This window comes from Callithrix jacchus, chromosome 9, assembly GCF_049354715.1.
Source record: "Callithrix jacchus isolate 240 chromosome 9, calJac240_pri, whole genome shotgun sequence".
In the NCBI taxonomy this organism is placed as follows: Eukaryota; Metazoa; Chordata; class Mammalia; order Primates; family Cebidae; genus Callithrix; species Callithrix jacchus.
In genome coordinates, this window is record NC_133510.1 from 125,474,496 (window position 1) to 125,500,997 (window position 26,502).

Genomic DNA, 26,502 nt, shown 5'->3' on the forward strand with positions numbered 1-26,502 from the left:
GATTTGTGTCACCATCCTTGGCTTTTTTTTTTTTTTGGAGAGATGAAATCTCATATTGCCTGCATTAGTCTTAAACTAACTCCTGGGCTTATGTGATCCTCCCACCTCAGCCTTACAAAGTGTTGGGATTACAGGAATGAGCCACCGATGTCCAGTCACCAATTTCTTAAAAGTCGTTTAGTAACAAGACTGCAGTAGAAATTGCTGTATGGATGTGTAGGGCTTGCTCATTTGACAAACCTGAGACTAATATCAGTTTACTACCACTAGCAAAAAATAACCATTTATTGGCTGGGTGTGGTAGCTCACACCTGTACTCTGAACACTTTAGGAGGCTGAGGTGGGAGGATCACTTGAGCTCAGGAGTTCAAAACCAGCTCGGGCAACATAGGGAGACTCACTCTATACAAAAAATTAAAAAATTAGCCAGGTGTGGTGGCACTTGCCTGTAGTCGTAGCTACTTTGGAGGCTGAGGTGAGAGGACTGCTTGAGCCCAGGAGTTGGAGGCTGCAGCAACCTATGACTGTGCACTGTATTCCAGCCTGGACGACAGAGTGAGACCTTGTCTAAAACAAAATAAAACCAACAAAACAAAAAAGAATAAGCATTTATTAAAGTAGATACAGAACACTTGTTTGGCCAAATTCTAATACTGCTTTACATGTTTTCTGTTTGTCAATTCGTATTACATTTATAATCAAAAATTTCAACTCATAACAGATTTAATATTCACTGTCAAACACACAGTTGATAATTTTGAGGGGAAAATACATCAAAGGCATATATATACAATTATAGAAGTTCTTATTGTACATGTAGCATGGAAGGTACATTTTATTACTTTTTACATATTCTAGAAGACATTCAAATGAAGATAAATAGATTCGAACTGGTTGATAAACTTCTCTGGTGCTTTGAGGTCCTTCATTTTCTTTTTTGTGATAAGAAAATCCAAAATTATTAATGTTGAATTTCTCATCGTACATTCATCTAAAAACAGTAAAAAAATCTTGTAAAGGAAGATTGTAGATTGGTTAATTTAGGCATTTTATAGTGGCTATTGTTAATTGACTGCTGGGGATACCTGCTAGAGAAGGAAAAAAAAATTGGAGAAAATTCCTCCAGTTATTTAAATACAGTAAAGAAATAAAAGGAAAACAAACGAAAATAGTTGCAAAGCCACATGATGTTATTTCTGGCCTAGTCTCTTATGTCCTAATTATCATTTTAAGTATTTCCTTTTTCATAAAGGTAAATATCCAAAAAGAAAGACACATTGTGTATGTTTTTTCCCAAAATAGAGATTTTTAAAAAATATATACATATAATATATAGAAGTCGAAATTATGCAAAACTAATAAACCAAACACCACAGTAGAGTAAGTGGGTGCAGCATATAGATTATAAAATGTCCCCACAGCAGTTTGGGGGTTTCCCCTCCCTTTACCTGCTTCATGATTTTATAATCACACCTAAGTATTATCAAGCCTGAAATAAAGGCACTACTGATAACAGGTAGTGCAAAGAGCTCAGATATTTCTTTGAATAAGAATAAAATACTTTAAATGAGTAGATGAAAATGCAAAATGGCACATTTTTTCAACTCATTCCAGTGTCAAAGCTTAACCAAAAAATCTAAATATACAAATGCAGCCCAGAAGTATTTTAGTGCAAATATGAAAAGTAACGGCATAATTTAAAGTTACTTAAATAAGGTATTGTAAGGGTAGGGATTTTTCTATGAGGTCTAGGGACAATAAATGTAATGGCATCTGGTGCAATGTCTTCAAACTTAAATACCAAGAAAACAAAATCTGAGGTGAAATTTCACCTACTAAATATTTATTATTCTAACTCATAAGGGGAGACTAAAGGGCAATTTGTTGAAGATCAAAATATTTTCCTAATTTGTTGATGGGGTAAAAAATAACATGAGTTCTCCTGAAGTCTGCACACACAATGCTGGTGTTACGTTGTGTCAATGCAAGTGCGTCTGAGAAAACCCAGTTCTCCACTTGAGGCTTCATCAGAAGGTCTCGTCGTCATTGCAGTTGGTGGCCCAGTGTCCAAACATCTCACAGATTTCACAGTATGGCCGTTCCTCACTCCGACTGCCATGGTGTGTGGAATGGGGAGGGTCCTCTGACATCTGTGCCTGGGTAGGACAGTCCTCTGTGTCGTGGAGATCAAAGCAGTCACAAATGTCACAGAAGAGGCGAGGTTTCTTCTTGGACTGTTTCTCCTGATCATCACTATAAATGTTAATGTGTGAAATCAGAAAATTTATCAGAAGAAACTGAAGAGACAAGAATGCTTGCAAAGAATTTAAAAATTAAGAACTAATTATGGCCAAGTCTGTGAGCATCCAGTGTAAGTAGTACATTATTCCACATTTAAAGGTTTTGGTTTTTTTGAGATGGAGTTGCTGTTGCCCAGGCTGGAGTGCAGTGGCATGATCTCAGCTCACTGCAACCTCCGCCTCCTGGGTTCAGCCTTCCAAGTAGCTGGGATTACAGGCTCGCACCACCATGCCCAGCTAATTTTGTTGTATTTTCAGTAGAGATGGGGTTTTGCCAGGTTGGCCAAGTTGGTCTCAAACTCCTGACCTCAGGTGATCTGTCCGCCTTGGCCTCCGAAAGTGCTGGGATTACAGGTGTGAGCCACCGTGACAGCCCCACATTTAAAATTTTCATGTTAAACCATTTGTAGTCTCCTCTTGCTTGCCAGATTTACAAAAATCTATTTATGGCAAAGGAACTGCAAAACAATTGTGGTTTTTTTTGTTGTGTCTTTTTACAATCCACTAGAGAAGCTCACTTTAAAAACATACATTTATTTTGATGAAACTAAGGTTCCAATCTGTATGGCTTTTTTTTTGAGACAGGGTCTTGCTGTGTCACCCAGGCTAGAGTGCAATGGCACAATCTCAGCTCATTGCGACCTCCGCCTCCCAGATTCAAGCTCTTCTCCTGCTTTGGCCTCCCAAGGAGCTGGGATTAAGAGGCATGTGTCACCACACCTGGCTAACTTTTGTATTTTTAGTAGAGATGGGGTTTCACCATGTTGGCCAGACTGGTTTTGAATTCCTGACCTCAAGTGATCCACCCCCCTCAGTCTCCCAAAGTGCTGGGATCACAGCAATCCGTATGTCTTCCTATGAAATACCTGTCATAATTGTTCAAGTCTTCCCCATTCCCATTCAGGGCTGCTTCTGACATCATCTCCACCTTCATCTTGAGGTCTTGGTTCTTCCTTTGAAGGTCCACTATTACCGAATTTAGGAAATCAATCTGTTAAAAAAAAAAAAAAGAAGAAAGAAAGTGAGATGTGTAAAATGACAAGAATATATATATATAAGCTGGAGCATCAACAAGTCATGAAGTATATGCCTTTAAGCTATGGCAGCAAAGTGTGCTGAAGAGGCCAACAGTGGCTATTGGGCACCCATGCTTCTCACTCTCCCTGAGGACAGGAATGCTGAGATTATGTGAGTAAAGAGCTGAACTTAAATGAGGTCATGTCTAGGTGGTGAGGTTATGGCAGTTTCTTTTAACCCCTCACATCTTTCAGGATTCTTCGAATGTTCCTTACTGAGTAGATGCTATTTTATCTCTAAAAAAACATTTAAAGTACACTTCATTGAATATTTCTAGGTATAAATAGATTTCATTTGTTTTTGGGGCAAATGAAATTACTCTTTTTTTTTCTTCTCACTGTGTTGCCCAGGCTGGAATGCAGTGGCAGGATCTTGGCTTACTGCAACCTCTGTCTCCTGGGTTCAAGTGATTCTCTTGCCTCAGCTTCCTTAGTAGCTGGGACTACAGGTGCATGCCACCATGCCCAGCTAATTTTTGTATTTTTAGTAGAGACAGGGTTTCGCCATATTGGCCAGGCCTGTCTCGAACTCCTGACCTCATGATCTGCCCACCTCCCAAAGTATTGGGATTACAGGCATGAGGCCACCACACCCCACTGAAATTATTCTTAAACATATATATCTGTGGGTTAGTGGAGTGCTATTGATTCTTTAAAAAATATAAGAAAAAAACATTTTTTTTTTTTTGAGACGGAGTTTCGCTCTTGTGGCCCAGGCTGGAGTGCAATGGCGCAATCTCGGCTCACCACAACCTCCGCCTCCTGGGTTCAGGCAATTCTCCTGCCTCAGCCTCCTGAGTAGCTGGGATTACAGGCACGTGCCACCATGCCCAGCTAATTTTTTTTTTTGTATTTTTAGTAGAGACGGGGTTTCACCATGTTGACCAGGATGGTCTTGATCTCTTGACCTCGTGATCCACCCGCCTCGGCCAAGAAAATTTTTTTATTGGAAAAAAAATCTTGCATTCTCCAAAAGTCATAATCTTACATTTCTGAATATATGGGCACAAGTTTGTTTTCATTCTACCACATAAAAAATATTGGCTGGGCACAGTAGCTCACACCTGTAATCCCAGCACTTTAGGAGGCGGAGGTGTGCAGATCACCTGAGGTCAGGAGTTCGAGACCAACCTGGCCAATATAGTGACATGCTGTCTCTAGTAAAAAGACAAAAAATACAAAAATACAAAAATTAGCTGGGTGTAGTGATGTATGCCTGTAGTCCCAGCTACTAAGGAGGCTGAGGCTGGAGAATTGCTTGAACCCAGAAGGCAGAGGTTGCAGTGAGCCAAGATCAGGCCATTGCGCTCCAGCCTGAGCAACAGAGCAAGACTCCATCTAAAAAAAGTAAAAATATGTATAGATGTGTGTGTGTGTGTGTCTATGTGTGTGTGTATATGTGTATGCATATATATATATATGTATATATATATATACACAAATAAAATCTTGCATTCTACAAAAGTCACACACACACACACAACACTTTACAATCTAGGACTTTTCTGTTCTGTAGATTTGAAAAAGTCATATGGAAATTTCCTTCAGACTGTCCTTTATCAGCTGACTGGTAATGGTGGAGCGATAAATTAACATGTTCTCAGGGAAAATGGAGAAGGCTAAAGATCTTTCCAAACAGAGGACAAACAGCCTGGCACACAACAGGGCAGCCTTCAGGTACCACCCAGAGGAAGAGCACCTGTGCCAAGCCCTGGGGCAGAGGGGACAAGATGGCCAACACAAGGGACATTTCCTTTCAACCTAAGGGCACTTTAACTTAAAAACAAAAAATTTCTTTCTTCTTCTACAAATAATAAAAAGGTCTCATTTCTCTAAATTGAAAAATCCCACTTTATAATATTTAAAATACATATACATATATACACACACACACACATATACATACATATTTTACTTCTTAAAGAAATGTTTTTTTTTTTTCTCCTGCTGGGGCAAGTTATGAAGCAAAGTTAGCAATCACTGCAGTCTTTGTCCGCAGAATATCCCCAGCATCATGGAGGCCACCTCTAAAGGCAGACGTACTGAGTCTATCCTCACTTCCCAAAGTGCATTTTCTAAGTCATTCTTGTGTTAAGAGCTCCATTGCAGGAGGAAGAAAAAGCCACACAATGGACATTAGTGGGAAACCATACACACAAACACACACACGCATGTACAAAAATTAGGAAACATGAAACGAACCATTTGCTGATTGGAAGAAAAGTGTTGTCAGCAGCAGATGAAACAAACCGAAGCAGAAGGAAAGGGGAGAGAAGATACTGTTAGTTATTAAGCCCAGGAGACGTAACAGAGGACAATGCTACTCCATGGTAAGTTTGTACAACATTGAATCATTGCATGCCCCTCAAAGGAGATGTCTGGCAACTAAGACAAATCTCAAGGTGAGTTTTCCTTTTATTTAAAAATAATAAGTGGCTTTTGTATTTTTGAATTTTGAACATAGTACATCCAAAATATATCAAAATTAAAAGATGGATGTTTGTTGCCATATACAATTATATTTACAAATACAGAATACTTTGCCTTTATATAATCCCTTTTTACAAATTTTTGTTTGTTTTGAGACAGGGTCTTGCTCTGTCACCGGGGCTGGAGCACCAATGTTGCCCAGGCTGGTCTTGAACTCCTGGGCTCAAGCAATCTGCCTACCTTGGCCTACCAAAGTGCTGGGATTTCAAGTGTGAGCTACTGTGCCCAGTCCCCCCACCCTACTTTTTTTTTTTCCTGAGACAGTTTTCGCTTTGTCACTCAGGCTGAAGTACAGTAGCATGATCATGACTCACTGCAGCCTCAACCTTCTGGACTCAAGCAATCCTCCTGCCTCAGCTTCTGGGGTAACTGGGACTGACTAATTTTATTTTTTGTAGACACAGGGTCTTGCTATTTATTGTTGCTCTGGCTGGTCTCAATCTCCTGGCCTCAGACAGTCCTCTTACCTCAGCCTCCCAAAGTGCTGGGCGCTGGGAATACAGGTATGAGCCACTACACCTGGCCCAGGACCTTAAAAAAATGCTCTGTCACCCAGCCCGCAGGCTACTTTTGTTTTTGTTTTTTGAGAGATGAGGTCTTACTATGTCCAGGTTGGTCTCAAACTCCTGGGCTCAAGCAATCACCCCACTCTGGCAACCCAAAGTGCTGGAATTACAGGTGTGAGCCACCGTTCCTGGCCTAATCCCATTTTTAGTTTAAAACTAAAGTTGTTTTGTTAATGTTTGCTCTAAGAGACTGAGTTTTCAAGAAACCAGTCTTTTAAAGATTAAGATAAATAACAAACCCTTTGACAGAGCAATTCTACTTCTAGGACTTCATCTTGCAGAAATGCTAATATGGAAATGATAGCTGTCCAAGATAATTACTTACAGCATTGTTTATAAAACACCCAAAGGACCAGAAACGTCCCAAGGGTCACTGTCAACCAACAGCGAACTGACTAAATTATGGTAAATCCACATAATAGAACATTACATAGCTATAGAAAAGGTTAGGTGCAGAACTATTTATGTAGTATGCCATCATTTATGTAAAAAAAAAAAAAAAAGAGGGAAGACTGTATTAGTGCTGGCTTATATATACATTTTTTAAAATCTGAAAAGGAAAGACAATAACAGTAATTTTTTGTTTGGGGAGTTGGGAACTGAGCAGAAGAGATAGAATGTTTGGAGGAGAACATTTAATGTATATAATTTTTAATTTTGTTTAATGTTTGGACCAGAGGAATGTATTATCCATTCAAATGACTAACTGATACCAAAGGCATCAAATGAGAAGGAAAATAAACCAAAAGATTACATGCTTTTGAAAAACAGCAACCAAGCAAAGCAATAAGGCAGGAACATTACCTGACTCTCCTGGGCTCTTTCATCCTCATCTGCCTGAGTATCGGTATTACCTTATATTTGAGGAGGAAAAAAAAAAAAAAAAACAAGTGGAGGGAAGGTATATATATATTTTTAATCACAATCTAAACTGCAGTGAAAGGGCCAGTGTTAAAAACTCATTTTCCTGTGGACTTCCCAATATACCACTTTGAGCACACATGGATGAGGTCCTGTCCTCGTGTGGGACCCTGTGGGTTCGCACAGACACCAGCCCTGCCCTTCACATGCTCTTGCTCAGGCCGGCCGACTCCCGAGTAAGAATGCCGGTCACATCCATCTAAATGTACAGTGGCAATCCACCCTTCTTCACCACAGGAAACACCTCCTCCTGGGTACTTTAATACCCCCCAGTCTGGATAGCAGCAGGCAGCCACCATCGTAGGTTGGTGACAACATTCACAGACCACAAGAAAGCCCATTAAGTGGTGGAAAAGCTAAGGAGAGTGGGAGTCAAGGCAGCATAAAAGCTGTCTTCGAAAAGCATCTGTACTAGAAAGGGCTCCTTGGGAGGAAGCGCGGCTTATGGAGAAGCCCTGGGCAGGCGTCCTTTACCTGAGGAGCTGCTGAGCTGCCTCTTGTTTTCTTTGAGTTGAAGCTCCAAGTTCTTTACTTTGAGCTCAAGCTTCACCTTATCAGACTCTAGAGTCTGAACGACTGAATGCAAGGACTTGGCAGAGGCATTTTCTCCCCTGAGCACTGTGACCTGAAACACAGTTGTTTGGCTTAGGCTCGGACTTTGAACAAAAGGAGGCAGAGTGAAAGTTCTTGAGCCCTGGGTCGTACTCTACCTCATTTCTCAGTTTCTCCAGCTCGGCATCCTTTTCTGTGAGTAAGGCACTAGTTATACTGATGGATTTCTGCAAGGAAGCTTTTTCTTCATCTGCGTCTTTTATGAACTTGGATTCTCTAAAAGATCAAAGAGTTAAAAGTTCCACAAATCAACCGAAAGAGCGGTTGATGTACAACTGTTCTAGAACAAACACATAATTAACGTTAGTTAATGTAAAAAAAAAAGTGTAACAGGGAAGTTTTATAGGGAGTTAAGGCCATTATGCTCACAAAATTTTACTTACTGTGAGGGGAGAAAAAGTGTACCTATGCATAGACATGCCAGAATCTGCATATGATTATATCCATTTGAACTTAAAGAAACAAGTTAATAAATTTGGAAGAGGTAGAATTAAAAAGAAAAAACGGCTGTACCCTCCCCAAAGTTCTACCAAAATCTAAACCCGAGTTGAATTTTGTTAATTCTTGAATAAATGATTACCAAGCAATACCAACAATTAAGATACACACATGCAAAGCAGTTATACAGATGTCATGCAGAGCAGCTTTATGCTGGACATATCAATTGGTTCTCACTAATTTCAGTAACTTTTAGCAAGTTCCAAGAATGGGTATTTAAGATGTTATGGGCCAAAACAGTAGCAAAGATTATTATTATTACTCATTACTTTCCAGCCATAGACTCTGAAGAGGACATTAAATTAGCTCATAGAAATTAATGGTAATTACATAAAGGCTAGAACAGAAAATGTTAAAATGGTTTTCTCAGGTGCAGAATGAAAGCATGGGAGCCTGGAAGGAGAAATTCAGAGCTCCTGGTTTATGTTCTTGGCCTGACTCAGCACTTGATTATCAGCAGAGGGAGGGGGTGAGACCTTTAATGAGAGGGTCAGGGGAGTGGGAAGAGAAAGGGAAAGATGAGGAAAGAACAGGGAGGGATACCAGGACACAGTGAAAAGAGCCCAAAGGGCAGGCTAGCATGTGTTACATATGTGTACCTACTTAAAGTTTTTGGGGGTTTTTGTTTTTATTTTTGAGAGTCTCACTTTGTTGCTCAGGCTGCAGTGCATTGGTGCAATCTCAGCTCACTGCAACTTCCACCTCCTGGGGTTCAAGAGATTCTCCTGTCTCAGCCTCCCGAGTAGCTGGGATTACAGGCATGCACCACCATGCCTGGCTAATTTTTGTATTTTTAGTAAAGATGGGGTTTCACCATGTTGGCCAGGCTGGTCTCAAACTCCTGACCTCAAGTGATCCGCCCGCCTCAGCCTCCCAAAGTACTGGGATTACAGGTGCACACCACCACGCCCAGCTAATTTTTATATTTTAGTAGAGATGGTTTTACTACATTAGCCAGGATGGTCTCGAGCTCCTGACCTCAGGTGATCCTCCCACCTTAGCCTCCCAAAGTGCTGGGATTATAGGCATGAGCTACTGCACCTGGCCATACTTAAAGTTTTCTTATAAAAACTACATATATTCAAGAAAAGGCTGAGAAACTGTCACATACAGAAGAGACAAAGGAGGTACGACAACTAACTGCCAGATCCTAGTTTGGATGCTGGAACACAAAAGGACATTAGTGAGAAAACTGGTGAGATCTGAATGAAGTCTCTTGTTTCAGCTGAGAGTATGGTGTTGATGGTAATGTCTTAGTTTTGATAAGTGTGCCAGGGCTGTGTATGCTGTTCAATTGGGGCAGCTGGGGGAAGGTCTATGCGAACTGGATGCACTACTTTTGCAACGCTTCTGGAAATCTAAAATTATTTTTAAATAAAAAGTTTTTTAAATGACATGCAGTGTGAAACATGGGAGGAAAATGACAAAAATACTTTAGGAAAAACAAAACTAGAGAAAAATTTCCTAGGTTAGGCCACAGGCCATACAACCTAAGACAATGCATTAGCACAGGCAATCATCGTGCTAATGATGAGCCATCGTGACCTTAACAAGAAGCCAAATCACACCTGGCTCTATTCCAAGTAACTGGGAAATGCAGAGGATGTACTGCTTGTCTGTTTTGGAACCAACTGGAGGAACAGGAAACTGAGGCCCAGGTTAGAAACGGCAGAATGTATGTCTGGTTAGTGAGACCCAAGATATCCGGCACACAAGTTACAGAAATCTCATGATTTATGGCAAATTGAAATTCTACACAAAGATGAAAATATAAGTGTTGTATTTATCTCATTGTGTGGCTTACACTTACACTCCAGAATGAGAAGTAGTAAGAAAAGAATCTGAGACAGAAACTTCTTGAATTAAAAACCCCAGCATTACTCACGCACTGGAAACAGTAGGCATCAGTGCGGGTAAATTACTAAGCTAGTAACACCTTGTTAGGACATAGGCTCTTGCTTAGGTTAAAACAGCAACTTACATGAAAGGAATGTACAGGCACTTTTTGCCACCTGGGAAGTAAAAACATCTGATATCATCCAAAGAGGCAATAAAGCCTGGGTTTCAGCCAGGTACGGTGTAATGCCTGTCATCCCAGTACTCTGGCAGGCCAAAGCAGAAGGATCACTTGAGCCAGGAGTTCGAGACCAGCCTGGTTGACACAGTGAGACCCCTGTCTCTACAAAAACTTATTTAAAAAATTAACCAGGCATGGCAGCTCATGCTTGCTGTCCCAGCTACTAGGGAAGATGAAGTGGGAGGATCGCTTGAGCCCAGGAGCTTGAGGCTGTAGTGAGCTGTGATTGTGCCACTGTACTCCAGCCTGGGTGACAGAGCAAGACCCCATCTGAAATAAAAAAGCAAAAAAAACTCGGGTCTCTTATGTTTCTAGTAAATGCACTTGGTAGTTGATTCTGTTATAAAAATAATTTTCAGAGCTTCACTTGCTATAAATCCAACTCAAATTTGAAAAATGTAATTTTAAATGTTTTTACTAAAAAAAAAACAGGATTTGGGGTTGTCAAGAGATTTAGATTTTCCTATAATCAGGACTCCAGTTGGCCAAGATCCCACAGATGCTTAGTGCTGGGGAAAGATAAACAAATGTACAGCTGGCAGAAGGAAAAAGGGACAGGTGTCCTTTTCTGGGGCCACCAAACAGACTCTGCTCATCATCACATACACATACAACCTCTCAGCCCCCTGCTTTCTAAGGAGATGGCTGCCAGAATGCTTCCTATACAAGTTACTGACACGTGCATGATTAAGAAAGAAATCTGACTTGTGATTTATACACCAAATGACAGCTGCCTCTGGCAGCTCATCTTTGTGACCCATCATCATTGCTAGCTTCTTAAGCCATCTCTAAGGCTCAATTCCACTGTGCAAACCACCAGGAGGGGCTAAATTAAACCACTGTTAATGCCAACATTACTTATGTCTGAGTCACAAATTGTATTAAGCCATTAGCTGGAATGACTTGGTATTACAAAAAAATCAAGAAGGGAAAATAAACATAATATGAAAGAAGGGATGGAGGGACCAGAAATTTTTCTCTCCCCATCCCCCAGGGGAATATTTTATCCAGATTCTTTCCTTACTACTTACATAAGAAATAAATTCCAGTAATGAAGCAAATACCTTAAAGTGTTACTGGGCAAGCTTTAAAAATGCAAAATAACAAGAACCAAATATTAGAATCATGAAGAGAAATGCAATACAGTAAGGAGACTAAATTTGCACTGAAGTTTTTTGCTGTATATAGATATAAAAAGGAAATATATGTGTGTGTTTGTGTGTGTGTGTATGTGTATATATATACTGCTGAGAATATTTTACAAAACAAAAGCAAGACACAGAGGGACAAAGGCAGCCAAAAATATATACAACAATTTGGTTTGCTAAAAATATATGAAATTTATTTATTATAACGTGGATAGACTTTCTTTAGTCTTACCATTAAAGACACACAGATATAGCAAAGGAAGCAAGAGTAGGAAAGGGAAAAGAGAGGGGTGAAATGAGCATTGGTAAGTAGCGCAAGCTCGGAGACAGTCAGACAGTTAGCAACCCACAGTGAGCCGGATGAACTGAAGTTGCACAGGACCTCCTCAGAATTTGGGGGCTTTATGGTCAAACCAGTTTTTACTCCTGACAAATCCTGCATTGGCACCGATAGGATGAATTCTGACTCCAAAAATCCATGCCTCACACTTTGGCTTTGGAGCCCCTTCTTTGACACTAAAATGTCTCCCCTGGAGAAGGGAGTGAAACCAAACCAGCTCCCAAATCTGCATCTGGCTTCACTTTAATCATACAGTTGGGAGTAAATTCTGCACTTGAAAATCACGATCATCTGGCTGAAGTGATTATATAACTGTCTTAACTATGTATGTTTAATGATCACTTCTGAATTCAAGTGTTGACTAAGCTCTCAGTTCTTGCATGACCAACTACATTTAAAATACTTTACAATGTAAGTATTTGGAAGGCTTTCAAAATTAACAGTATATCAAGTTCTTTTTAGTACTCAATGCTTGGTACATTTATTTAACCATGACACACATAGACCTACATATGAATCCTTTATCAAACTGACTTTTAGAAGGAATTTAAGGGTCCCAACTATTAGCTAAAATAAATTTACATTCAAGTTTCTAAAATAGAAATAACTTTCCATAAGGGTTAATTAACAAAGAACACTTCTACATATGATAAACTAGGAGTGAAATTTTCACTCCCAGAAAAGTCATCTTTATATTTTCTGATGAAAATTAAGAGTGATTTTTCAAGACACATTCTCCTAAACAATGAGGACATAAAACAGGAACAGAGAGAAGTAAGAAAGAGAACTTCACAGCCCCTAAATTTGTTTCATCTTTTTTTTTTTTTTTTTTTAAGATGGAGTTTTGCTCTTGTTGCCCAGGCTGGAGTGCGATGGCACTCTCAGCTCACTGCAACCTGCCTCCTGGATTCAAGTGATTCTCCTTCCCTCAGCCTCCTATGTAGCTGGGATTACAGGCACCTGCCACCATGCCTGGCTAATTTTATATTTTTAGTAGAGATGGGGTTTCACCAAGTTAGCCAAGCTGGTCTCAAACTCCTGACTTCAATGATCTATCCACCTTGGCCTCCCAAAGTGCTGGGATTACAGGCATAAGCCACTATGCCCGGCCATGTTCCATTTTTCTTTTTTTTGAGACAGAGTCTCGCTCTGTCACCCAAGCTGGAGTGCAGTGGTGCAATCTTGGCTCACTGAAACCTTCGCCTCACTGGTTCAAGCAATTCTCCTGCCTCAGCCTCCTGAGTAGCTGAGACTACAGGCAAGTGCCACCACATCCAGCTAATTTTTTGTATTTTTAGTATAGACAGTGTTTTACTATGTTGGCCAGGATGGTCTTGATTTCCTGACCTTGTGACTCCCAAAGTGTTGAGATTACAGGCATGAGCCACCGCGCCTGGTCCATGTTTCATCTTTTTAAGCCACGAAAAAGGTCCCATGCCTAACCATATTTTGAAAGGCATGCAATTTAGTTAAAGTTACATGATAAAGACTTCATCATTAAGCATGTCTTCTCTTTTTTAAAAAGATCTATGTAAGTAATAAATAAATAAAAACTTAAAGATTCACTGAGAGGAGAACCAGCATAAAAATATGATGACCTGAGTCTTCAGCCTGCACTTGTCCTTTATTAGTCCTGAGTCCTGGGATAACATGCCTAACTTCTCAAGCTTTACTTTCATTGTTTTATTTCTTTATTTTATTTTAGAGACAGACTCTTGCTATGTTGCCCAGGCTAGAGGGCAGCAGCTATTCTCAGGCATGATCCTAGTACACTATGGCACTGAATACCGGCTCAAGCGATTCTCTCGCTTTAGCCTCCTGAGTAGCTGGGACTACAGGCATGTGCCACAATGCCTGGCTAATTTCATCCTTTAAAAATGCAAGCTCCACCACACAGTTCAATGGGTTGTTTTGAGATTAGATTAATTTGTGAATTATGAAGTGCTATTTAAATGTAGGGGTACACCAGTTTTTTTTTTTTAATGAAGACAGAGTCTCACTATGTTGCCCAGGCTGGTCTCGAACTCTTGTGCTCAAGTGATCCTCCCTCCTTTGCCTCCCAAAGTGCTGGGATTACAGGCATGAACCAGTGTCCAACCATAGCTCCCTTGCCAGAATGCCACAGTAACAAGCCCTGTAGTACCAGCTACTCAGGAGGCTGAGGCAGGAGAATCGCTTGAACCCGGGAGGTGGAGGTTGCAGTGAGCTGTGATTGTGCCATTGCACTCCAGCCTGGGCAACAAGAACGAAACTCCATCTAAAAAAAAAAAAAAATTAAAAAATAAGCAAAGACTTATCAGGGGCATGGCAGTGGTGAAACACACTTGCATTCTGAGTATAAACACCACCTTAGTTAATTTCACTACTATTTCTTAATTTAAATAAAGGAAAGGCAGCCTGGGCAACACAGCGAGACCTTGTCTCTATAAAACATTAAGAAAAAGAATTAGCCAGGTGTGGCCATGCATGGGTGTAGTACCAGCTACCTGGGAGGCTGAGAGGTGGGAAGTCAATTGAGCCCAGGAGATAGAGGCTGCAGTGGGCCATGACTGAGCCGCTGCACTCCAACTGGGGCGACGGAGAGAGGCCATTTCTCAAAAAATAAAAATAAAAAAAGAAGAGTAAATGCATCCCTGGACCAAAGCCTGACGTCCTTTAGAGTGTGGCTTATGCAATACAAATAGCTAAATCTAAATAAATAAATAAAGCCCTCCACTCCTAAGCAACTGCCATGTTGGCAGAAGAGACACTGCTGCATAAAACACACACCTCAGTAGGTGGTGGGGGAAACCTCCTCTTCCCCGACAAGTGGGAATAAAATACTTCACCGGACCATGGAGAAATTATTGGTTATGCTATTCCTTAAGGTCTGTTTTTTAGTTTTGTTTCTAAGAAGCAAAAAAGCACATCACAGTTGTGGTGTGCACCCATTCCGCAGCAGCCACTGCACAGGCTGTGGTTCTCAGCAGTAGCACCCCCCAAACCTGCTTGGCATCATGTAAAGCACAGACTTCCTCTAAACAAAACTGCACATTTTAAAACAGCAGACAAAGACTTATCAGCTTATAGAAGCATCAAGCTTCTATACAATTGTTTCTGTGGGCCATGTTCTTCCTTATTGAAAAGTACTGAAAAAATTATACTAGTTTTTAATTTGAATACCATTTGACTACTATGGGAGAACAATAAGTAACAAAGCCTTTTTAAAGAAAATAGAAACACTTAAAATGATGTTACCCATTATTAATGAACATTAAAATTACTGATTTATTTTTGAGACAAAGTCTCACTCTGTCACCCAGGCTGGAGTGCAATGGCACAATCTTGGCTCACTGCAACCTCTGGCTCACTGCAACCTCCGCCTCCTGGCCTCAAGTGATTCTCCTGCCTCAGCCTCCCAAGTAGCCGGGACTACAGGCACGTGCCACCACGCCCAGCTAATTTTTAGTATTTTTAGTAGAGACGGGGTTTCACAGTGTTAGCAAGGATGGGCTCAATCTCCTGACCTCATGATCTGCCTGCCCTGGCCTCCCAAAGTGTTGGGATTACAGGTGTGAGCCACCGCGCCCAGCCTAACATTTTTATGTAATTGAAATCAGTATTTATATCTAGATCAATAACTACATGTAAGATTATAGTATTTTTAGTTACTGAAACTAGGAGGTAATAGTGGTATACATGAGACAATCTGATTTTAGATCACCTCTGAATAAAGCAACTCAGCATGGCTTAACATAAAATTATTTTTGTTTTAGTAATAGTGAAACTTTTGCAAATAGATTTTCTTTTTCTTTCTTTCTTTTTTTTTTTTTTGAGAGGGAGTCTTCCACGTTATCCAGACTGATGTGCAGTGGCGCTATCTTGGCTCAGTGCAACATCTGCCTCCCAGGTTCAAGCGATTCTCCTGCCTCAGCCTCCTGAGTAGCTGAGATTACAGGTACCTGCCACCATGCCTGGCTAATTTTTTGTATTTTTAGTAGAGACGAGGTTTCACTATGTTGGTCAGGCTGGTCTCGAACTACTGACCTTGTGATCCATCAGCCTCAGCCTCCCAAAGTGCTGGGATTACAGGCGTGAGCCACCATGCCTGACCCAGCAAATGCATTTTCATAATTTGTCAATTACAAATACCAAACTATCACAATGGCATTTTCTGAATATAAGGAGGTCACTTGTTTTCTACTACAAGTTACCATATATATCACGTTCTGACATCTTATTAAACACACACAACAATAAACAGAAAGCTTACCTTTTTTTCATTTCTAACAACTGATTATTGAGCACAGATCTTTCTTCTTCCAGCTAGGAAAAAAAACACAAAAAAAGTTCAGTTCATAACCAGGCCACAGAGAGGCATATTTTTCATTTCACATGTCATCCCCTAGGCTCCAGGACAGCTAAAGCCACTGGCTTTCCTCACCACCAATGAAGAGGAACAAGTGGTCACCCTATCACAGGATGTACAGTTATTAACATATAAATCACAACCTCAGTAACTCCCACTCCTCAGGGACCTGAGAGTCAAAAATATTAACCTTGAACACAACAAAGCACACTTGAGCATTCAAAAATATTCATTCTCTGGGCATGGTGGCTCACACCTGTAATCCTAGCTCTTGGAAAAGCCAAGGCGGGTAGATCACCTGAGTTTAGGAGTTTGAGACCAGCCTGGCCACGATGGTGAAAGCCCATCTCTACTAAAAATATAAAAATTAGCCGGGTGTGGTGGTGTGTGCCTGTAACCCCAGCTACTGAGAAGGCTGAGGCAGAAGAACTGCTTGAACCTGGGAGGCAGAGAGCCAAGATCCTGTCACTACACTCCAGCCTGGGCAACACAGTGAGACTCTCTCACATACAAAAAACCAAATTGTTAAATGAGTAAAGCTCCACTGCTAACAGCATTCTGGTTCCTTTACTTAAACCACAGAGATCAAGTGTCACTAAACTGCAGAGGAGTAGGAACAGGCCACGTACTCTCTATGGACCTCAATTTACCCATCCATCAATTCAACACACATTCACTGAATTGTTCCTACATTCAAGCATTAGTAAAGCATGTGTTTCTCACCTACAGAACAAAGAGGTTACAAAAGAATTTCCAGTGGTTCTTTATTATTCCATTAGGGATTAAAAAACCCAAAAGATTCAGGTAGTTAATCTTGTGAAGGAAGAATCATCTCTACCTCCAACCTGCACAGTTTGGCCAAATACCACCAATTTCAACTCGCTTTTTTTTTTTGAGTTGGAATCTTGCTCTGTTGCCCAGGGTGGAATGCAGTGGTGCAATCTTGGCTCACTGCAACTTCCACCTCCCAGGTTCAAGTGATTCCCCTGCTTCAGTCTCCTGAGTAGTTGGATTTACAGGTGCTTAGAACCATGCCCAGCTAAAGTTTGTACTTTCTTCTTTTTTTTTTTTTTGGAAGGGAGGAAGGAAGGCAGGAAGGGAGGAAAGGAGGAAGGGAGGGAGAGAGGAAGGAAGGAAGGGAGGGAGGGAGAGAAGGGAAGGAAGGAAATCAGGCAGTGAGAGAGACATTGCTGACCTGGATCTAGAGGTCTACAAGTTGGTTTCTTTTTTTCTTTTTTTGAGAGAAGGAAAGAAAAAAAAGAGTGAAGGAGAGGAAGAAAGAGGAAGAACAAGAGGGAGAGAGAATGGAAATGTTGCTTTATTCTAAAAAAAAAGGGGGGTATTAATAATGGCCAATCAATATTTCATTTAAACCTATGAGTAGGTGTGATGTGGTATTGACAAGAATGTATATTTTGTGTATTTAAAGTGGAGAGTTCTATAAATGTTTATTAAGTTTACTTGTTCCAGATCTGAGTTTGAGTCCTTGATATCCTTATTAGTTCTCTGTCTCATTGAGTCTGAGTCTCTATGTATCTGGGTATTAGGATCGTTAGCTCTTGTTGCATTGATCCTTTTACCACTATATCTTTGTTGCTTTAAAATCTATTTTATCAGATATGAGAATTGCAACTCCTGCTTTTTATTTATTTATTTTTGCTCTCCATTTGGTTGGTAAATCTTTCTCCATCCCTTTTTCTTGAGTCTTTGTGTATCCTTGCATGTGAAGTGGGTCTGGATGTAACATGACGTTGGGTTTTGGCTGTATCTTTTGATTGGGGGATTTAGTCAATTTAAATTTAGGATTACTGCCATTTGATGTTAACTGGCTGTTTTATCCATTCATTGACGTAAATTCTTCTTTATGTTGATGCTCTTTGCTTTTTGGTATATTTTTAGAAAGGCTAATACTGGTTGTTTCTTTCTATGTGTAATGCTTCTTTCAGAAGCTCTTGCAAAGCAGGCCTGGTGGTAATAAAATCTCTGAGTACTTGCTTGTTCATAAAAGATTTTATTTTTCCTTCAGTTGTGAAGCTTAGTTTGGCTGGATATGAAATGCTGGGCTGAAAGTTCTGTTCTTTAAGGATGTTGAATATTGGCCCCCACTCTCTTCTGGCTTGTAGAGTTTCTGCTGAGAGATCTGCTGTAAGTCTGATAGGCTTCCCTTTGTGGGTAACCTGACCTTTCTCTCTGGCTGCCCTTAGTATTTTCTCCTTCGTTTCAACTCTGGTGAATCTAACAATTATGTGCCTTGAGGTTGCTCTTCTTGAGGAATATCTTTGTGGTGTTCTCTGTATTACCTGGGGTTGAATATTGACCTGCTTTGCTAGGTCAGGAAAATTTTCCTGAATAATTTCCTGAAGGGTATTTTCCAGCTTGGATTCATTCTCTCCATCGCATTCAGGTACACCTATCAAACGTAAATTTGGTCTTTTCACATAGTCCCACATTTCTTGGAGACTTTGCTCATTCCTTTTTAACCTTTTTTCTATAATCTTGTCTTCTCGTTTTATTTCATTAAGTTGGACTTCGACCTCTGATATCCTTTCTTCTGCTTGAACAATTCGAGTGTTTAAACCTGTGCATACTTCTCAGAGTTCCTGTATTGTATTATTCAGTTCCATTAATTCACTTATATTCCTCTCTAAGTTATCTATTCTCATTAGGATTTCATCAAACCTTTTTTCAAAGTTCTTAGTTTCTTTACATTGGGCTGCAACATGTTCTTTTAACTCACAGAAGTTTCTTATTATCTATCTTCTGAAGCCTGATTCTGTTAATGGGATGCGCTCATTCTCCATCAAGCCTCGTTCCCTTGTTAATGAGGAACTGTGATCCTCTGTAGAGGGAGAGGCATTCTGATTTTGAGTATTCTCAGCCTTTTTAACGCTGGTTTCTTCCCATCATTGTAAATTTATCCACCTGTCATCTTTGTAATTACCAACTTTCAAATTAGGTCTCTGAGTGGACGTCCAAGTTGTTCATTCCCGGGGCCAAAATATGAGCAACCCACTGTGCTGGCCAAAACAGTGGCGTTAAGACTGATGGTGCTTTTCTGCCCGGGAATCTCCAGTCTGGCTTCCTTGTTGAGTCCGTAATAGGTGACTCTGCCTTCCCAGAGCTCCAAACCTCGGTTAGAAGGGGAACCAGTCCCGTTTACTCTGCACCAAGAGCTGCCGCACCAAGGTGCTGGCAAAACCGCTGCGCCGGCCACAAGAGTCGCACTGGCGACCCGTGCAGCTCCTCCAAACCTCGATCAGAAGGGGAACCAGTCCCGTTTACTCTGCACCAACAGCTGCCGCGCTGAGGTGCCGGCACAACTGCTGCGCCGGCCACAAGAGTCGCGCTGGCGACCCGTGTGGCTCCTCCACTGGGAATCTTCTGCTCCGTGAGCGACCAAAATTTGTCTGAAAGTGTGGTGTCCTCTCGTTCTCTGCGCTTTCACAGGGAGCTGCAATCCCGAGATGTTAGCGATCGGCCATCTTGGATCGTCTCCTAAAGTTTGTACTTTCAGTAGAGACAGGGTTTTGCCATGTTGGCCAGGCTGCACACTGTTAATTTTTTTTAAAGGGTTAAAAAGCTTGTGTGTGTGTGTGTGTGTGTGTGTGTGTGTTAAATAAAAAGATAACACCAAAGATATGTAATGGCTTCCAAAAGCCTAGAATTTACTAGCCCACTCTATGTAGTTATAGTGATTATTAATTATGTATTAGGTATGTTCATGCTTTGCTATGAGGTCTTACTTATTTATTTGTCTTTTTTTTTTTTTTTTTTTTTTTTGTGGAGAACAGGGCTCACTATATTGCCCAGGCAGGCCTCGAACTCCTGGGCTCAAGCTATCCTCCCACCTCTGCCATCCTAAGAGCTGGGATTACAGGCGTGAGCCACTGCACCTGGTGAGGTCTTATTTTTTAAGTTCTTTAATATACTGGGACTTGAATGTAGTTATTTAAAAAAATTCTTTAATGTACATAAACACATCTTCTGAACATAAATATCCCTTTACCATGAAATCTATAGAGGTTAACATAGCATACTTTTATAGAATCTTTGATGTCCTAACCCATTAAGATACATGTTTTTGCTGCAGGACTGATTCACAGAAATATTTAGAATGAAAGGAAGAAAAGAGTGGGAGGCAAACTTTAAAAAATGAAATGAGAAAGAGAACATCTGGAGAGTGGGATATGGAGATGAGAAGGGCTTTCATTTTGGTCTTTAGGCCCTTTGCACAATTTATATTTATTCTTTAAAGAAGGAATCTGTTTTACTTTTATAATTTTTAAGTTAAAAAAAATTGGCCAGGCGCGGTGGCTCATGCTTGTAATCCCAGCACTTTGGGAGGCCGAGGTGGGCGGATCATGAGGTCAAGAAATCGAGACCATCCCGGCCAACATGGTGAAACCCCGTCTCTACTAAAAAAAAATACAAAAATTCGCTGGGCATGATGGCGTGCACCTGTAGTCCCAGCTACTTGGGAGGCTGAGGCAGGAGAATTGCTTGAACTCAGGAGGCGGAGATTGCGCCACTGCACTCCAGCCTGGCGCCTGGCAACAGAGCAAGACTCTGTCTCAACAACAAAAAAAAAGTTAAAAAAATCAATACTTACAACTTGATAAGTTTTTACAATGAATGGACAAAGAGCATGGCCGATAATTCACAACACAGAAAATAACAATTATTAATGAACATTTGAAAAATCATTCAACCCTACAAAAATGTATGCAAAGATTCTCCCCTTCTTCGAGGGTCCATGTGCCTGAACTTCCAAGGAAGAGATGTTTGGTATTTATAATACTGATCTTTATACAAAATGATGTTTGTTCTTCTTCTGATCCAATATTGTTACCCAATCCAGGAGATAACAAGTTGCACCTAGAAGTTTTATTTCTTTTTTTTTTTTTTGAGATGGAGTTTCGCTGTTGTTACCCAGACTGGAGTGCAATGGCACAATCTCAGCTCACCACAACCTCCGCTTCTGGGTTCAAGCAATTCTCCTGCCTCAGCCTCCCGAGTAGCTGGGACGACAGGTGCGCACCACCATGCCCAGCTAATTTTCGTATTTTTAGTAGAGACGTGGTTTCACCTTGTTGACCAGGATGCTCTCGATCTCTTGACCTCGTGATCCACCTGCATCAGCCTCCCAAAGTGCTGGGATTATAGGTGTGAGCCACCACGCCTGGCCTATTTCTTTTTTTTGAGATGGAGTTGCACTCTGTTTCAAGATGGAGTGCAGTGACACGATCTTGGTTCACTGCAACCTCTGCCATCTGGGTTCAATCAATTCTCCTGTCTCAGGTTCCAGAGGAGCTGGGATTACAGGCATGTGCCACCACGCCCCGCTAACTTTTGTATTTTTAGTAAAGACGGGGTTTCATCATGTCGGCCAGGCTGGTCTTGAACTCCTAACCTTAGGTGATCCGCCTATCACCTAATATTTTTGTAGAATGTCAGTTTGGATTCGTCTGATGTTTCCATTTGATTAGAGTCAAATCACGTACTTTTTGGCAGGAATACCACAGAAGCAAACCTGTGTCATTCTCAGCACATGGTATCAGGAGGTACACGCTGTTGATTTTTGGTGAGGTTAACTTCAGTCACTTGGTTAAGGAGGAAATATCTTCCATGTTTCTCCACTGGAAAGGTACTATGTTTTTCTTTGTAATTAATCTGTATTTTTGGGGAATACATTTTAAAACTATGTAAATATCCTGTTATTCAACAAACTATTGCCTACTTGTTTTAGCACAGATTGATGATTCTTGCCTGAACAAATTATTAACATGCTGGTTACCATATGGTGATTGTATGTGTCCATAATTCCATCCATTAAATATTTATTAGTTGGTCTTCTATCATGAGGAAGGGTTGTCATTTTCCATACATTCATTCATTCATTCACTCACTGGAGAGTCTTGCTGTGTCACCCAGGCTGGAGTGCAGGGATGCAATCTCAGCTCACCACAACCTCCGCCTCCTGGGTTCAAGCAATTCTCGTGCCTCAGCCTCCCAAGTAGCTGGGATTACAGGCATGTGCCACCATGCCTGACTAATTTTATGTATTTTTCTTTTTTACTTTTTTTTGTCATGTAACAAGAGCCTAGTTTTAGCTGAGTTTTTTTTTTTTTTTTTAAGTAGAGATGGGGCTTCACTATATTGGCCAGGCCGGTCTCAAACTCCTGGCCTCAAGTGATCTGCTTGCCTTGGCCTCCCAAAGTGCCGGGGTTACAGGTGTGAGCCACTACTCCTGGCTTCCATTTATTTACTAATACCAGTTTAGATTCATGGTTTCCTGTTACTCAATCTGTTATAATCCATTATATCTTTATGTATTTTTTTTCATACTTTTATATATTTTGATGCTCAAATATTTGGTCAGTGGGAGCTTCTTCAAGATGGTTCTAATGTCCTCTTCATTAATCTCCACTGTTCTTTTTTTTAAAAATCTTTTTCTTTTTCTTTTCTTTTTTCTAATCTCCATTATTCTTTGAGCACTTCCTTGCTTTTCAGTACACAAAATATTCCAGGCTCACCTTATAGTCTTTCCATACCAGCCCTGGAATCAACCATTTCTCTATGGATTTCTGGTTGCTTTAGTGAAGAGTATTTATAAAACAAGCTCTAGGGACTAGCTGTGCTCATTGGTACTGGGTTTTGTTGCTTCTAAGCCCTGTCAATGGAGTTGACCAAAACTTAAAACTTCTACTCTTCAAAAGACACTGTTAAGAAAGTATAAAGCTACAGATGAGAAACCATTTGCAAAACACAACCCAATAAAGAACTTGTATCTAGAAAATATGAAGAACTCTCATAACACAATAATGTGCAGACAAAAAAAAAAAACTAAATGAAAACTGACCAAAAGATTTGAATAGACATTTTACCAAAGAAGAGAGACAGATGGCTAGTAAGCACAGGAAATGACACTCAGCATCATCAGTCATTAGGAGAACGCAAACTGAAACCACACTGATACACTCCATGTGCCACCTGGGCACGCAAGCCCTCCATCCCAGCAGTTCCCTAGTTGACAAATGGATAAATGCTTAATATTAAAAAGACAAAAACTGAAGTTTTTCTAAGTGCTGAAAAGTATATGGAATAACTGGAAACCTCATAAATTGCTGGTGGGAATGTATAATAGTACTCATTTTGGAAAATGGTTTGATAATTTCTTAAAGAGTTAGACATAGACTGATCATACTAGCAATTCCACTCTTAGGTATTTACCCACAATAAATGAAAACATATGCTTGGCCTCTTCACAAATGTTCAAAGCAACTTTACTCATAATGGCCCCAAAATGGAAAAACTTAGTATCCAAATGGATAAAGCATCTATGATATAATCCCAAACTACTGATATACATCACATGGAGAGATCTCCAAGGCATTATGGTAAGTGAAATAACACTAGAGACCCGGTGCAGTGGTTTATGCCTGTAATCGCAGCACTATCGGAGGCCCAGGCAGGAGTATCACTTGAACCCAGGAGTTTGAAACCAGCCTGGGTAACACAGTGAGACCTTGTCTCTACAAAAAAATCAAAAAATTAGTCAAGTGTGGTGTGTACACCTATAGTCCTAGCTACTTGGGAGGCTGAGCCGGGAGGCTACAATGAGCCAAGATTGTACCACTGCACTCCAGCCTGGGTGACAGTGAGACCTTGTCTCAAATAATAATAAATAAAAATAAAAAATAGAAAAAGATTTTATCTTTGGGAGGCTGAGATGGGTGGCAGATCATTTGGGGTTAGGAGTCCAAGACCAGCCTGGCCAACATGATAAAACCTCATCTCTACTAAAAATACAAAAATGAGCCAGGTGTGGTGGTGTGCACTTTTAGTCCCTAGTACTTGGGAGGATGAGGCAGGAGAATCGCTTGAACCAAGGAGACAGAGGTTGCAGTAAGCCAAGATCACGCCACTGCATTCCAGCCTGGGCAACAGAGTGAGACTCCATTTCAAAAAAAATGAAAAAGAAACTAGATACATAAGGCTATATAATGTTTTGAATTTCCCAAATTGCCTTATGTATAATGTCTAACCTTTTCTACTGTGGTAAGGCAACACAGTAAGTATTTCACCCTTTTAAATTTATTGAAAATCATTTTATGGTCTAACACATAACCTGTCCTGGAGAATGCTCCATGTACACTTGAGAAGTGTGTGTTTTCTGTGGCTGTTGGATGGAGCAATCTACAGATGACTATTAGGTTTTGTTGATTTGTAGTGTTATTCAAGTCTTCTGTTTCCTCCTTCATCTTCTGTATAGTTGTTCTATCCATCACTGAAATGGGGTATTGAAGTCTTCAGCTATAATTGTTGAATTGTCTATTCCTCCTTTTTATTCTGTCAGTTTTTGCTTTATGTATTTCAGGACTCTGTTATTAGATACATCTATGTTTAAAATTGTTATATCTTCCTGATGGATTGATATTTTTTCATCATTCTCTGTCTCTAGTAACAATTTTTGCCTTAAAATCTATTTTGTCTGATACTAGTAGTTTCTCCAGCTTGCTTTTGGTTCCTGTTTGGATGGTAGATCTTGTTCCAACCTTTTACTTTCAACCTATTTATGGCTTTGAATCTAAACGGTATCTTTTATAGACAGCATATAGTTAGATCATGTTTTTTAAAAAAATCCATTCTGCTAGTCTCTGCCATTTATTCAGAATGTTCAAACCATTTATGTTTACTGTGTTTGTGAATAAGGTTACATAGTTTTGACTCATTTATGTGACCTACAAAAAAAATTAAAAAGGTAAAAAACTATTGGGCCAGAAAAGAGATAAGAGTTTTCAGGGAGTGAGAATGAATTGACTATAAAGAAGGATAAGAGAACCTTTTGGGATGAAGGAAATCTTGATTGTGGGGTCAGTTTTATGATTGTATATATTTGTCTAAACTCACCAAACTATACACCTATGAAGGGTGAATTGTATTTTATGTAAATTAGATCTCAATAAAAATGACTTTAAGAAAAAGAAACCAAGTTGGAATAATTTGTACAATATAGCTTTTGTAAAAAACAAAAACAATGTATGCATATATGCATTTGTATATGCTGGCATACACATAAGGAACACCAAGGAAAAATATACCAAACCATTTATAATGCAGCTTCAATGAAATGGCAATGAGAGGAATAATAATTTTTAGATTATACATATTTGTACTCTTTCATGTTACAAATGTATTTCTAATTTAAAAATAACAATTTAAAATAAATAATTCTAACTTCTTTGGAAATAAAGAATTTATAGATGAAATGACAGGAAATCTAGGATTTAGGATTTGCTTCAAAACACTCAGGGTAGAACTGGGTGCAGTGGCTCACGCCTATAGTCCCAGCTACTCAGGAGCCTGGATTGCTTGAGCCCAAGGGCTGAAGGCTCCAGTAAGCTGTGATCATGCCCCTGCACACTAGCCTGGGTGACAAAGTGAGACTAACTCAAAAAAAAAAAAAAAAAATGCAGAGGTAGAGAGGATGAATGGGAGTATAGCTGAGACGAGTATCCAAGAGTTAATTGCTAACGAAACTTTATACATGGAGATTTATTGTACTGCTCGCTCTGCTTCTGTGTATGCTTAAAACTTTCCACAATAAAACGTTAAAAAAGAGGCAAAAGAGGCCAGGCATGGTGGCTCATGGAGTCAGGAGTTTGAGACTATTTTGGCCAACATGGTGAAATTCCGTCTCTACTAAAAATACAAAAAATTAGCTGGGCATGGTGGCGCGTGCCTGTAATCCCAGCTACTCAGGAGGCTGAGGCAGGAGAACTGCTTGAACCCAGGAGGCAGAGGTTGCGGTGAGCCGAGATTGCGCCATTGCACTCCAGCCTGGGTAACAAGAGCGAAACTCCGTCTCAAAACAGCAACAACAAAAAAAGACAGAGAGAGAGAACATCCATACATAAAAGGGAAAAAAGGGAGAGTTAAGGAAAAACACTTGAGAACAATGTTACAGTGAAAAAAATGCACAAATAATTATAGTTTGGGGAACAATGGACTGGAAAATCTCCGAGAGCTCATCCATGCATATCTCTACTTTGAAAACAAACATGGGGGGTACTTTGTTTCATGTCTGTCCGTTAAGCTAAGAAAAATACTAGCTCAGGTGAAATGA

At 40.2% G+C, this 26,502-nt stretch overlaps 1 protein-coding gene across 50 annotated transcripts in view; it reads right to left on the reverse strand.

Moving 5' to 3' along the window:
* Positions 1-594: 594 nt before the first annotated feature.
* The window catches only part of CLIP1 (CAP-Gly domain containing linker protein 1), a 139,788-nt gene continuing 113,880 nt past the window's right edge, over positions 595-26,502 (reverse strand). For 30 of the 50 annotated variants that reach the window (XM_078337513.1, XM_078337518.1, XM_078337532.1 and 27 more), the window contains 7 exons: positions 16,281-16,333; positions 11,605-11,625; positions 8,064-8,181; positions 7,828-7,978; positions 7,237-7,286; positions 3,167-3,291; positions 595-2,253 (listed from right to left, as the gene is read on the reverse strand). In XM_078337513.1, the coding sequence (XP_078193639.1) occupies positions 2,028-2,253; positions 3,167-3,291; positions 7,237-7,286; positions 7,828-7,978; positions 8,064-8,181; positions 11,605-11,625; positions 16,281-16,333 (744 nt within the window). In that variant the 3' untranslated portion in view covers positions 595-2,027. The remainder of the gene's footprint in view (positions 2,254-3,166; positions 3,292-7,236; positions 7,287-7,827; positions 7,979-8,063; positions 8,182-11,604; positions 11,626-16,280; positions 16,334-26,502) is intronic. The other 20 variants (XM_035257960.3, XM_054239022.2, XM_035257953.3 and 17 more) reach the window with 1 other exon arrangement.